The 15,439-nt window shown below is 45.5% G+C and overlaps 1 protein-coding gene across 2 annotated transcripts in view; it reads left to right on the forward strand.

Annotated features, from left to right (window-relative positions):
* The window catches only part of XYLB (xylulokinase), a 155,030-nt gene that overhangs the window by 114,441 nt on the left and 25,150 nt on the right, over nucleotides 1-15,439 (forward strand). For both annotated transcript variants that reach the window (XM_083377001.1, XM_083377002.1), the window contains exons 16-18: nucleotides 7,293-7,351; nucleotides 11,928-12,015; nucleotides 14,869-14,963. In XM_083377001.1, coding sequence (XP_083233127.1) covers nucleotides 7,293-7,351; nucleotides 11,928-12,015; nucleotides 14,869-14,963 — 242 coding nt within the window. The remainder of the gene's footprint in view (nucleotides 1-7,292; nucleotides 7,352-11,927; nucleotides 12,016-14,868; nucleotides 14,964-15,439) is intronic.

The following is a 15,439-nucleotide window of genomic DNA, read 5'->3' on the forward strand; positions in this document are numbered from 1 at the left end:
CAGGGGTCTTCAAACTTGGCACGTTTATGACTTGTGGACTTCAGCTCCCAGAATTCCTCAGCCAGCATGCCTGGCTCAGGAATTCTGGGAGTTGAAGTCCACAAGTCATAAAAGGGCCAAGTTTGAAGACCCCTGTCTTAGAGAGAAATTCTCTGAGGATGGGCTCCAGCACAAGTCTGACAGCTCAGAAGACTAAACCTCTGGTCCTGATGACTGACCCAAATTGGATGAATGCAATACTGATTATTTCACAATTAGAAATAATCAAAAGGCAGACAATCAGTAGCAGTAGCACGTAGACTTATATACTGCTTCATAGTGCTTTACAGCAGTTCCCTAACCTTTCCAGCTTTGCGGACTGGTGTGTGGGGGGGAAGGAGACAAGGGATGGCTTCGGGTGAGCAGCCAGGAAGCGTGTGTGTGCACAGCTCCACTTGTGCAAGCAACATGCGTGCATGTCTGCCAGTCATGCAAGTGGAACATGCGTGCACATCCTCGCCCGCTGCTCATGTAAGTGGGGATACGCACACACACTCACCTGCCATTTCTGCAACTAGTGGGCTGTGGCTCAGAGATTGGGGACCCCTGTTTCTCAGCCCATTCTAAGAGTCAGCCTATTTTCCCCAACAATCTGGGTCCTCATTTTACCAGCCTCGAAATGGTGGAAGGCTGTGAATCCCAGCAAAGCTTGCAGGCCCAGTTGGGGTGCTCGGGATAGTGGTTAAGAATTGTGCTGATCAATTAGCCGGGGTCCTGAGAAGGATCTTTAACATTGTACTTGAAAGCAGCTACCATTGTCCCAGTCCTGAAGAAAACAGCAATTGAGTGCCTAAATGACTACAGACCTGTTGCATTAATGTCTTAATGATGAAATGCTTCGAAAGACTGGTTCTCCAACATCTTAGGACATGCCTCCCACCGGACTTCAACAAACATCAGTTTGCCTACAGGGGGAACAGGTCGACAGACAATGCCACAGCTACTGCTCTACACTCTGTAGCAAGCCATCTGGAGAAACCTGGAAATTATGTCAGGGTGCTTTTCATTGATTAAAGCTTGGCTTTCAACGCTATTCTGCCGAGCATCCTTAATGAAAAGCTGACTGACTTGAATTTTTCCCCCTCCATCTGCGACTGGATTAAAGACTTTCTAAGGGACCGGCTACAAACAGTGAGGGTCGGGTCTGTTTCATCCATCCCCCTGAAGCTTTGCATGGGCTTGCCACAGGGCTGCATGTTTAGCCCTGCGTGCTTAGCTCCTACCTGTACTCACTGTACGCATACGATTGTGTATCGTCTGACCCATCCACTGCGATCATTAAGTTCAAAGATGATACCACCATAGTGGGTCTTATTACAGGTGTAGATGAAACAGCGTACAGGGGTGAGGTACAAAAACTATCCCTATGGTGTTTAGAGAACAACTTGCACCTCAACATTGGCAAGACAAAGGAGATGGTGCTAGACTTCAGGAGGAAAAGAGAGGAACCTGCCCCACTTTACATCGGGGGTGGGTGGGGGCTGTGTGGAGAGAGTCTCCTCCTTTAAATTCCTGGGAGCCTACCTCTGTGAAGATCTTATCTAGAAAGTTAATACAACCCAGGTGGCCAGAAAAGCCCAACAGAGACTCTACTTCCTCAGGGTCTTGTGGAAGAACAGGGTAGGACAACGGCTTATGACCCTCTTTTACCGGTCTACTACAGAGAGCGTCCTCTCGTATGGTATTGTGGTTTGGTATGCTGGTCTGACAGCCGTGCATAGGAAAGCATTACAGAGGGTGGTGAGCACAGCACAAGGCATTGTGGGCTGTCCCCTGACACCACTGGATGACCTCACCAGGGCTCGCTGCCTTGGAAGAGTGAGGAAAATTCTCAGGGACGACTCACACCCTGGTCGGTACCTCTTTACTTTCCTACCATCGGGTAGGAGATATAGGAGTATAGCCAGCCACGCCAAAAGGCTGAAGAACAGCTTCTATCCATGGGCTGTCAGGCTTCTGAACGGGAAATAACTTTATGTATGATTGACTTGCAACGTTGGTGTGTGCGCAATTAGCTCCCATGGTGTAACAAGATGGTGGGTTTGTTGTCACTGTGAGTTGGGGGGGGAGGCTCAGCCAATCTCAATGTATGCATGTTGTATTTTGACAATAAAGGTTCATTCATTCATTTAACTTTGAGCTGGTGAGGATTGAACTGCTGGCAGTGGGCAGAATTAGCCTGCAATACTGCATTCTAACCAGTACGCCACCATGGCTCATATACACAATTATATATGATACACAATAACACATAACTACTAATCGTAGCAAAACAAAAATGGAAAAATCTTCTATAGTCCCTATGGAGTCCAAAGACCTGTTGAAAGAAGATCATTTGAAGGGCATGCCTGAATTCGTTTTCCAGGAGGGCTATTCCTTAAAGTGGAAGCTATTACCAAGAATGGAATGGAGTGGAATTCTTTATTGGTCAAGTATGATTGGACACACATTTGTCTTCGGTGCATAACTTCACAGTGTACATATTAACAAGTAACAGGTCATAGGTCAGAAATCATAGTTGCAATCGTTAATCATAAGTTACAAGTTCCATTAAAGATGGCGCCACTGATGGCGGCCTCGGTGAAATGCGCTCTACTGCCAAGAAAAGCATCTTCAGGTCTGCTCCCCTAGACTTCCATGGGGAGGTAGTTCAGAGCAGACCTCCTTTAGATGAAAACCTGGCCAAGTGGCGCCCCTTAAGGGTGGTCCTTCTACTGCAACCTTTCTGTGGATTTTCTTTTCTTGGATATGTGTCTCATTTCAGTATGAAACCCGTACCAATCGGGTTTCAGGCCCGGGTACAGCACGGAGACGGCATTGGTCGCTCTGGTGAATGATCTCTGGAGGGCGTGGGACAGGGGATATTCTTCTGTCCTAGTCCTATTAGACCTCTCAGCAGCTTTCGATACCATCGACCATGGTATCTTGCTGCGGCGTCTCAGGGGATTGGGAGTGGCAGGCACGATTTTGCAGTGGTTCTCCTCCTATCTCCTGGGACGTTCGCAGTCGGTGTTGACAGGGGGGCAGAGGTCGACCTTGAGATCTCTCATTTGTGGTCGGTCCTCTTGCCTCTCCTGTTCAACATCTATATGAAACCGCTGGGTGAGATCATTCGTGGCTTTGGAGTTGGGTATCATCAGTACGCTGATGATACCCAGCTTTTCATTTCGACCCCAAACCACCCCAGTGATGCCCTCTCCGTGATGTCCCGTTGCCTGGAGGCGGTTCGGGTCTGGATGGGGAGGAACAGACTTCAACTCAACCCCGACAAGACTGAGTGGCTTTGCATACTGTCATCCCAGGTTATTCAGGATATTCCATCTCTCTCTATAGGGGGTGAACTATTACCCCCCGTAGATAGGGCTCACAACTTGGGAGTCCTCCTAGATCAGACACGTCAAACACAAGGCCCGGGGGCCGGATCTGGCCCGCGAAGTGGTTTCATGCAGCCCGCGAAGCCATCCTGGAAACAGTGAGGGAACGGCCCCCACTGCCTTGGCCCTGGCCCAGAGACCCTCTTTCTGCCAGAGACCCCCAGATCTCTCCCACTCCTGCCCAGGCCCCCATAGGCACCCTTGATGCGAACGATGTAGAGCTGGCCACGCCCACCCAGTAGGCCACGCCCACCCTGGCCATACCCACATGGCCCCCTGAGGGCAACCACAATTCTGATGCGGCCTTCAATGAAATTGAGTTTGACACCCCTGTCCTAGATTCACGGCTCACTCTGGAAGACCACATAGTGGCTGTGACTAGGGGGCCTTCGCCCAGGTTCGCCTGGTGCGCCAGTTGCGGTCCTATCTAGACCGGGATGACTTATGCACGGTCACTCACGCGCTCGTGACCTCTCGTCTAGACTACTGCAACGCTCTCTACATGGGGCTGCCCTTTAGGACCACTCGGAGGCTCCAACTGGTACAGAATGCAGCCGCGAGAGTTGTGTTGGGAGTCTCCCGATACTCCCATGTCACACCTCTGCTCCGTGAGCTGCATTGGTTGCCAGTTGTCTTCCGAGTGAGATTCAAGGTACTGGTAATGGTGTTTAAGGCCCTTCATGGCATGAGTCCGGAGTATTTATTTATTTATTTATTTAGTTACATTTATATACCACCCTATTCCCTGAGGACTCAGGGCGGTTTACAGGGAATTAAAAAATCCACCATACAAAAGTTAAAAAACCAAATTAAAAAATATTAAATTGACCCTGTATACTTAAAACCCCAGTTAAAAATTTCTCCTCAGCCTGGGCCTGAGAGCTCAAAGAGCCAGGTCTTCAGGCCCCGGCGGAATGATCGGAGGTCGGGGGCAGTCCTCAGCTCCACCGGCAGCTGGTTCCAGAGGGCAGGCGCTCCCACTGAGAAGGCCCTATCCCTGGGTGTCACCCGCTGGCAATCTCTCACCGGCGGCACCCTGAGCAGACCCTCCCTGTGGGAGCGCACTGGGTGAAGGGCGTTTGATGCCGGCAGCAGGTGTTCCCTCAAATAGCCCGGACCCAGGCCATGTAGGGCTTTATAGGTAATAACCAGCACCTTGAATTTCACCCGGAGGGCAACCGGAAGCCAATGCAGCTCGCGGAGTAGAGGTGTTACATGGGAGTATCGGGAGACCCCCATTACAACTCGCGCGGCCGCATTCTGCACCAGTTGAAGCCTCCGAGTGGTCTTCAAGGGCAGCCCCATGTAGAGAGCGTTACAGTAGTCCAAACGGGAGGTAACAAGCGCATGAGTAACTGTGCGTAGGGCGTCTCGGAAGCCTGTTTCTCCCCATCCAGACCTGAACCGCCTCCAGGCACCGGGACATCACGGAGAGGGCATCGCTGGGTTCTTTCGGGGTGGAAAGAAAAAGTTGGGTATCATCAGCGTACTGGTGATACCCCACCCCGAAACCACGAATGATCTCGCCCAGCGGCTTCATATAGATGTTGAACAGGAGAGGCGAGAGGACCGACCCCTGAGGAACTCCACAAATGAGAGACCTCGGGGCGGATCTCTGCCCTCCTGTCAACACCGACTGCGAGCGGCCCTGGAGGTAGGAGGAGAACCACCGTAGAATGGTGCCTCCCACTCCCAACCCCCTGAGACGCCGCAGCAGGATACCATGGTCGATGGTATCGAAAGCTGCTGAGAGATCTAATAGGACCAGGACAGAGGAGCAACCCCTGTCCCCTGCCCTCCAGAGATCATTCACCAGCGCGACCAATGCCGTCTCCGTGCTGTGTCCGGGCCTGAAGCCCGATTGGTACGGGTCCAGATAATCAGTTTCCTCCAGGAACAGAGGGAGCTGATGCGCCACCACACTCTCAACAACCTTCGCCAGAAAGCGAAGGTTGGAGACTGGACGATAGTTGTTTAAAACAGCCGGGTCCAAAGCAGGCTTCTTGAGAAGGGGCCTCACCACCGCCTCCTTCAAGGCAGCAGGGAAGACACCCTCCTTCAAAGAAGCAGTTATTACTGCTTACCTTAGGGAACACCTGCTGCCGGCATTAACTTCCCTCCGCCCTGTGTGTTCCCACAGAGAGGGCCTCCTCAGGGTGCCACCGATCAGAGAATGTCGATTGGTGGCCCCCAGGGGGAGATCCTTCTCTGTGGGCACCCCGGAGCTATGGAATCAGTTACCGGTTGAGCTCCGGATGGCGCCCGATCTTCGCTCCTTCCGTCGCAATCTAAAGACATTCTTATTTGAACAAGCCGGCCTGGCCTGATGGGGGATGGGTGGGATTTTTTAATTGTTATTTTAATATTTGTATTTACTGTTTTTAGTGGGCATATATTTAATTCTTTTTAACTTTTGTATCTCTGTATTTTTTATGCTTGCCCTGTTCACCGCCCTGAGTCCTTCGGGAGAAGGGTGGTATATAAATATAATAATAATAATAATAATAATAATAATAATAATAATAATAATAATAATAATAATAATAATAATAATAATTCCCATTAAAAAAGCAGGGTAGCTGGACAAGTCACTGAGAATGAAATTTTGGTGTAATGCTAAGCTTGTAAGCCGCCCTGAGTCTTCGGAGAAGGGCGGGATATAAATGGAATAAAAAAAAAAGATGTTGGCCTAGAAACCAAGAGATGGCAAATTCTAGTCTTGTCTTAGCCATGAAAGACTAGCTGGGTGACCTTGGGCGAGTCACTCTTTTTTAACCTAACTCCTCACAGGGTTGTTGTTCTGGGGAAAATTGGAAGGAGGATTAGGTATCTTCTGTCCCTTGAGTAGGTAGTCCTAGACTCATAATGACAATGGAGCCCAAAGTTTCGGTTGTTAAGTGAGACAGTTGTCAGGTGAGTTTTGCCCCATTTTACAACCTTTCTTGCCACAGTTATTAAGTGAATCACTGCAGTTATTAAGTTGTTAAGTGAATCAGGTTTCCCCGTTGACTTTGCTGCTCAGAAGGTCACAAAAGGGGATCACGTGACCCCAGGACATTGCAGCCATCATAAATATGAGTCCGTTGCCAAACCCTTGAATTTTGATCACATAACTATGTGGATGCTGCAAAAGTCGTAACTGTGAAAAACGGTCATAAGTCATTTTTTTTGGTAACTTTGAACGGTTATTAAATGAACTGTCAAGGAATGCTTGTATATGAAAAAAAATGGCAGGATAAAAATCTAAAAAACAAATTCTGTGAGTTATTGCAATGCATTGTGAAAAGTTAGTGAAGAGTGCCTTGGCCCTTGCCAGGCCTTCACTGACATCTGATTTCGGAGGAATGTTGAAAAGACGTTTGATGATTTGACAGCTCTTCTTTAATTTCTTTTGGTATACCAGGATTCCCTATTGAGGCAGTAAGAAAATAAAAAAAGCAATGTCAAAATTTATTTTATTTTATTTTAAAATTTTAAAATTTTAAAATTTTATTTTAAAATTAAGCCGGTTTGGTGTAGTGATTAAAGCAGGGGTCTCCAATAGTTGGCAACTTTTACAGATTTCAGCTCCCAGAGTTCCTCATCCATGTAAACGATGTATCTAATATCAGTGCCTAACTTTATTGTTTCACATGGAATTTGAAGGGTCACGCCAGAATTCTGCTTGTTTTAAACAGGACCAGAATGAAATCCTCTTGTCAAACTGCCTACCAATATCCAACCCTCTAAGCCAATTAACAGATGTGTCAGCTTTTGGTCTTTTCAGCACCGTTATTAATGAATTTTATCATTAAGAAGTTGTAGCCCTTTAGAATTTTCTGTGATAGAGATAGGATCTTAACGCTACCTCCATTAATTTCATTTCTTCTTTGCTTGTAGTGCCAACCACAAAAATACTGGCTACCGGTGGGGCTTCCCATAATAAGGCAATATTACAAGTAAGTGTGGCCTTTTGCATTTGAGACCAGCATCCAGTGTCCTATTTTAGCCAGCTGGTGAGCTCTTGAGTCAAAAATCAAAATCAGGGAATCAAGGTCTTGAGTAGGCAGAGCCTTAGGGGGAATTAGCCAGCAATGAAATTTGCGTAGGAGATGTTTACATGACCATTTGTAGGGAAGGACATTCAGGATTTACCGTCCTGGTCATCTGTGCATCTCCTAGGTAAATCCCAATTGGTCTGGAAAACTGCCATGGAAACTTCTAGTCAAAATAGATCTTGTTGAAACAATGGATTGAGCCCAATCTGCTGTTCAGCACCTTTCATGTAAAAACTCTCCTCCAATACTTGAGGGGCTGCCACAGAGAAGAGGGATTGACTTATTCTGTAGGGCACGGGAGGGCAATACAAGAATGGGCAGGGTGGAAGCTTTTAGGGATCCTAGGAGTGAGAAATTAATTTCATTAATTTCATTTCTTCTTTGCCTGTAGTGCCAAATTTTCTGACAGAACAGTTAATTAGTGGAACAATTGTCTCCCTGAGTTGTGAATGCTCTGTCCCTGGAGGTTTTCAAGAATAGAGCACACATTTGACTGGAATGGTATAGACCAAGGGCTAGGCAACCTTGGCTCTGTTATGACTCGTGGACTTCAACTCCCAGAATTCCTGAGCCAGCATGGCTCAGCTTGGAAACCTCTCCCTGTCCCCTCAGCATGGCTGGCTCAGGAATTCTGGGAGTTGAAGTCCACAAGTCATAAAGCAGCCTAGGCCTAGGCCAAGGGTAGGCAACCTTGGCTCTTTTATGACTCGTGGACCTCAACTCCCAGAATTCCTGAGCCAGCATGGCTCAGCTTGGAAACCTCTCCCTTCCCCTCAGCGTGGCTGGCTCAGGAATTCTGGGAGTTGAAGTCCACGAGTCATAAAGCGGTCTAGGCCTAGGTCAGGGGTTGGCAACCTTGGCCCTTTTATGACTCGTGGACTTCAACCTCCAGAATTCCTGAGCCAGCATGGCTCAGCTTGGAAACCTCTCCCTGTCTCCTCAGTATGGTTGGCTCAGGAATTCTGGGAGTTGAAGTCCACCAGTCATAAAAGAGCCAAGGTTGCCTACCCCTGGTATAGGCCTTAAGAAGGGGAATGGACTAGAAGACCTCTGAGGCCCCTCCCAAACCTATGATTCTATGGTTGTGCAGTCATTCAGAGTTGATCTCTGATTCTGGAATTTTAGAATCCACGAGAATACAAATATGATATATTATTTGCAACACTTTGACTGTATGTACGCTGGAAATAGACCTGGCCCTTCTTTACAACTTAAGAAGGGACTTGAAAGCAGATAGTTAAAATAGGACCCTTCCTAAACCATTACCCTCAGCCCTGTTTCCTGTTCTTGGTGTTGATGAAGTCCAGTTCGTCCCCATTGTAGTTGTTAAGCGAATCACATGGTTGTTAAATGAATCTGGCTTTTCCCTTTGACTTGCTTGTCAGACACTGGCTGGGAAGGTCCCAAATGGCAATCACATGACCCCAAGACTCAGCAATTGTTGTAAATACATACTGGTTGCCAATCCTGAATTTTAGAATAGAATAGAATAGAATAGAATAGAATAGAATAGAATAGAATAGAATAGAATAGAATAGAATAGAATAGAATAGAATAGAATAGAATAGAATAGAATAGAATAACATTTGGAAGGTACTTTAGAGGTCATCTAGTCCAAACACCTGCTCAGGCAGAAAACTTTATACCATTTCAGACAAATGGTTGTCCAGTCTCTTCTTAAAAATTTCCAGTGTTGGAGCATTCACAACTTCTGGAGGCAGGTTGTTCCACTGATCAATTGTTCTGTCAGGAAATTTCTCCTTAGTTCCAGGTTGCTTCTCTCCTTGGTTAGTTTCCATATGTTGCTTCTTGTCCTGCCTTCAGGTGCTTTGGAGAATAGCTTGACCCCCTCTTCTTGGTGGCAGCCCCTGACATGTTAGAATGCTGCTATCATGTCACTCCTCGTCATTTGCTTCATTAAATTAGACATACCCAATTCTAGCAACCGTTCCTTATATGTTTTAGCCTCCAGTCCCCTGATCATTTTTGTTGCTCTTCTCTGCACTCTTTCTAGAGACTCAACATCTTTTTTACATCGTGGTGATCAAAACTGGATGCAGTATTCCAAGTGTGGCCTTACCAAGGCATTGTAAAGTGGTATTAACACTTCACATGATCTTGATTCTATCCCTCTGTTAATGCAGCCTAGTACTGTGTTGGCTTTTTTGGCAGCTGCAGCACACGGCTGGCTCCTATTTAAGGGATCCTCCACTAGGACTCCAAGATCCTTCTCACAGTTACTACTATTGAGCAAGGTAGCACCTATACTATACCATACCTGTGCATTTGGTTTTTCTTGCCTAAATGTAGAATCTTACTTTTTTCACCACTGAATTTCATTTTGTTAGATAGTGCCCAATGTTCAAGTCTGTCTAGGTCCTTCTGTATTTTAAGCCTATTTCCTGGAGTGTTGGCTATTCCTGCCAGATTGGTGTCGTCTGCAAATTTGATGAGTTCCCCATCTATCCTCTCATTCAAATCATTGATGAAGATGTTGAAGAGCACTGGGCCCAGAACAGAGCCCTGGGGCACCCCACTACACACTTCCCTCCATGTAGATGCGGTTCCATTGAGGACCACACGCTGAGTACGGCCTGTCAGCCAGCTATGAATCCATCTGGTGGTGATGCTATCTAACCCACATTTTTCTATCTTATCAAGTAGTAGGTTGTGGTCTATCTCCTACTTGATTTTAATCACATGACCGTGGGGACGCGGCAATGGTCATAAGTGTGAAGTCCAGTTGTAAGTCACTTTTTTCAGTGCCGTTGTAATTTTGAATGGTCGCTAACAAATCGTTGTAAGTCAAAGGCTACCTGTACCATATTTGCAGGATTGTAAAAAGTAAAGATCCTATTGCAGACACATTCTGTCTACAATTGACGTAGATAAAATCATAGAACAGGCAGAAATGATCTGTTGAGGAAGTAATTTCTAGGAAATTCATTTTAGAATTGTTGGAAGATAACGAATTCAGAAGGATATGTTGAGCAACCCAATTAACTCCACCTGATTAGCAGACACCAAGCTCCAAACATTGATCACTTTTTTTACATATTTAAAAATTCTTGCATTTTTTCCAGTAAATGTTTTAAGTGAGATTCTATCCAATTCTAGGGCCTCCTTCCATTTTGGTACCCATAATTTCCAAGTATCTGATTGTTCTTAGTTTCTCTGTGGCCAAACTGCTGGGGAATTAAGACATCTGAAGACCAGTAATTCTCAGGAACAAAGGATTGGATAAGGATTTCCTCCCCCCCCCCCAAGAATGGATAATATTTTTGTGTGTAAAATGCCATGTAAATTCATCTCGGTTTCGTATCTTCTCGATTCTTCCTCTTTGACTCTGTGTCCCGGAAATAGCTCTCAAATCTCTTGGATTTAATTAAATACTTTGTTTTCCCAGATATTATTTGCACATTCCAGAATTGGAAGAGAAATATTCTTTCATTGCAGGCTTAATGTGAAAAGTACCCCAGATTTTAGTTATTAGTTCTTCCCAAATCATGAGACATCTCTTACAAGAATAATATGGTCTCCAGCATGCTGATCAATTTAATAAGTCCAGTGTTCCTTTAGATCTGGCTTTTGATTAAAAACCCAGTTGCCCATTAGTTTGCAAGTTGCGAAGTAGAATGCAGACAGTATTGGATAACTTTAAAATTCCATTCCTGCTCTTGTTTTAAGCTGATTTTGGCCTTATGTTGAATTGTTGCCCAGTGAAGCATCCTTATGTATTTTCCCATAAAACTGGATTTATTTGATAGGATTTACAAAATCCAAGGACTATCTGTATTCTATGTAAGCGTTAGATTTATATCCCACCTTTTTCCCCCGAGGTGCCTGGGATGTTTATCTGAAGGTTTCCCATCATTTTATCCCAACCACAAAGACCTTTGAGGCAGGCTGAGAAAGAGCAGCCTAAAGTCACTTTGTGTTGGTCTTTGAGCTAGGCCAGGAAATAGTCACTGGAAGATTAGATGAATTTACTTTATTGTTGTAGTCTAGTAAAAGAATCTTGAAAGCCTACAGGAGTTCCTCTCTACTTGTGTTATACCAAAGAGAAACAAGAAAATTTTATTTTTGAGGTACTGTTTCTTTTCATTTTCCCAGGCCTGAGTAGCCATGTTTTTTTCTATAATGATTCATCCATTCTCTTATCAAAGTTATCTCTATGTGCTTCTACATCTAGTAACGTTCCATGGTTGAGGGTGGATTTCAACCTAAGTCTCCAGAGCTTTGTCCACCAACTTTAACCTTAACCTTAACTATTACCTGTTACTTTTCGCTGTTGATCCATCTCTCTTTCCAAAAGATGCCTCAAGCTACTTTTTAATTAATTTCCCAGTGGTGATTCCTAGCATCAGATCTGCTTTGGCTGTAAATCTTGTCTGTCTGTCTTGACCACAGAAGCAAACTGCACAGTGATTTTGTTTCCCAAAACAAAATGACAGATCTTTTTTCTTTTTCTTTTCAGATCCTGTCGGACGTCTTTAGTGTTCCAGTGTACACAATTGACACTGCTAATTCAGCCTGTTTGGGTTCTGCTTACAGGGCCATTCATGGTAAGTCAACCAGAAGACTTTCTAAGCATGGGGCACCCGGCAGTACAGGTAGACTCCCAACTTATGACCAGTTGTTTAGCAACCATTACAACAATTATAACAGAACTGAAAAAAGTGACTTACAAGTGGTCTTCACACTTACAATTGTCACAGCATTTCCATGATCACATGATCAAAATTCAGATGCTGGGCAACCAGCATGTATTCAAGACAGTTGTCGTGTCCCAGGGTCACGTGACTGCTATTTTCCAGATTCTCAGCCAGCTTCCAACAAGCAAAGTCAATGAAGTTGGATTCATTTAACAGCCATGAGGTTCAATTAACAACCATGGTGATTCATTTAATGATCCCAGCGAAAAAGGTCATAAGGTCTGGCATGACTCGCCTAATAGCCACCTGGTTTAGTGATGGAATTTACAGTCTGAACTGTTGGTCGTAAGTCGAGGATTACCTTGTGCCCCTTAGATGGGTCTCAAGCATACATTGGTCTTCTTGCATGCTGTAATGGCCACTTGGATCAGGATGCCTTGCCCTGATCAAATTTAATCCTCAAGGAAGAATCTTTAGGCTATAAACGGTCTTTCATCTTCTGCTCTGGTAGTTATCTTCACCGGATTTATTTACTTATTGGTTGGCTTGCTTAGGCTATTTATTTCATTGATACTTCAAGCCCAACTCACAAAACAAAACAACTCAGGGTGCCTTACAATGAGTCAGAAGCATAAAAACAAAAAAACGATTGTGTCTCTAGATATAATCAGCATCCCCTCCCCCTCAAATAAAATAATAGAACAATTGAGGCTAACCATCACTTATTCCATTCAAGATTTTTCATTTTGGAGTTGGGACCTTCTCACAGCAGTAGCAATAGCACTTAGACTTTGAATACTTTCCCACAGTGCTTTGCAGCACTCTCTGAGGGATTCACAATTTCAGCCTATTGCCCACAACAATATGGGTCCTCATTTTATTGATATCAGAAGGATGGAAGGCTCAGTCAACCTTGAGCTTCCTCAGGATTGAACTCCAGAGTTTGGGCAGAGTTTGCCTGCAATACCGCATTTTAACCACTGCACCACCACAACTCATGAAAGACTGTCATGATGTTTCATGGCTAGCATTGATTCCTGGCTCTCCCTTCCTTAAAAAATCACCCAGTAAACCAGCAAGAGAAGTTTGGAGTAAGGCAGAAGGTCAGTGGGCTGGGTTTCCACCCCCCCTTTCATTGGGCCATCTTGTCTCCCTAACCTTCAGCCTTGGTCTGCTAGCACCCCAGTTCTACATTCCAGATTTTTGCAAATCCCACTCCTATTGGTATGGTCCATACAGGTAGTCCTTGACTTAAAACGATTCATCTAGAGCAGGGGTAGGCAACCTTGGCTCTTTTATGACTCGTGGACTTCAACTCCCAGAATTCCTGAGCCAGCCATGCTGAGGGGAAATGGAGAGGTTGCCATGCTGGCTCAGGAATTCTGGGAGTTGAAGTCCACAAGTCATAAAAGAGCCAAGGTTGCCTACCCCTGGTCTAGTGAGTGTTCAACATTACAACAGCACTGAAATAATTGACTTATGACCATTTTTCACACTTAACGGCCACTGTAGCATCCCCGTGCTCATGTGATTAAAATTCAGACGCTTGGCAATTGTCTCATATTTATGACAGTTGCAGTGTCTCAGGGTCACGTCATCCCCTTTTGCGACCTTCTGACAAGCAAAGTCAATGGGGGAAGCCAGAGTCACTTAACAAACGTGTTACTAGCTTAACAGCTGCAGTGATTCACTTAACAACGGTGGCAAAAAAGGTGGTGAAAGTGGGGCAAAACCCACTCAACAAATGTCTCACTCAGCAACACAAATTTTGGGCTCAGTTGTGGTCGTAAGTTGAGGTCTACCTGTTTTGCAAAGTGAGAGGAATCAGAGAAATGTAGGTGGTTTATTAGGAGGGCCCCTTACAGGGAAAAAAATGCTAGCCTTTCCCCCATGGCCTTTTCTGCTTAAGTTGGCCGTGCGCCTCCATGAATCTATCACTCCTAGTCTTCATCCACTGATGGGCAGCCTATGTATGAAGGATGAGGCTGCTATGTTGGGGAAGCTGAGATAACCACAGCTATACAACGATGAAGGCGGGTGTTTTTAAATAGGACCTTATCTGTGCATTTTTTTTAATTGGTGATTGTTTCTCAGAGCAATACATTTCTGGTAACCAGGCTTATAAAAAGATACGATTGTAGCTGCTAATGCTAAATCAACCTTTGTGGGAGAGCCCTGTGTTTTCCCAGAATTCCCAAGGGTCAAGTAAAGTTTGAAAAACCCTGGCCTAGACTTTGGTGAGGAAAAACCCAACCCTCCCAAAGTAGTTTTCTTAGACTTGGATGTACCACAAGACAAGTTGTATGAGTGTGTTTGAATGGGTACACTAATAGGGCTAATCCTCCGGATCAGATCCTGAATCCTGGCCTGTGGCCTTGTTTATAAGGCTGAATTAAAGTTTTCCCTTCGTGATGCTCCTTTTTAAAAGAAAAAAAAAACGGGCCTGGACCTTCAATTTATTCCTTCTTCATCATTCCGCTTCCCCTGGCTGCCTTATCATCATTCTTCAGCCATCACTGATATTGTTGAACTTGCAACTATGTGTCCAGCTTTACCCTCCGTGGGACAAATTGAATTATTGACCCAGATGTGATCTCTGAGACCCCACATGCCTAGATCCCTGCATTTGAAAATAAAATCTTTGCACTTTATCCTTCACTTCTGAGGACTGACCCGTCTGGGGAAGATCAATGCAATGTGTATGTCTGCCAAGCAGTTCAGACAATCCCTCATCTTGTTTCTCCTCATTGATCTTCTGGGTAGGACTGGTGGCAGAGACAGGACTGTCCTTGAACGATGTTGTGAAATCAGCACCGGGCCCCCGATTAGCTGCTACTCCAGCTGCTGGTGCAAGTCAGGTGAGAAAGTGGCCTTTATTTCTTTTTCCCTTGGTCCTGTTTGCTTTTAAATTGCAATGGTCACGCAGGTAGTCCTTGACAACCATTCAGTTGTCTTCCGAGTGAGATTCAAGGTACTGGTAATGGTGTTCAAGGCCCTACATGGCATGGGTCCGGAGTACCTCAGGGATCACCTGCTGCCGGCATCAACTTCCCTCCGCCCTGGGCCTCCTCAGGGTGCCACCGGTCAGAGAATGTCGGCTGGTGGCCCCCAGGGGGAGGGCCTTCTCTGTGGGCGCCCCGGATATATGGAATCGGTTGCCGGTCGAGCTCCGGATGGCGCCCGACCTTTGCTCCTTCCGACGCGATCTGAAGACTCACTTATTCGAACAAGCCGGCCTGGCCTGATGGGGGATGGGTTGGGATTTTATTGTTGTTTTTAATATATCTATTTATTGTTATATTTATTGGGACGCGGTGGCTCAGTGGGTTAGGAT

This window comes from Vipera ursinii (genome assembly GCF_947247035.1).
Source record: "Vipera ursinii genome assembly, chromosome: Z".
Taxonomy (NCBI): Eukaryota; Metazoa; Chordata; class Lepidosauria; order Squamata; family Viperidae; genus Vipera; species Vipera ursinii.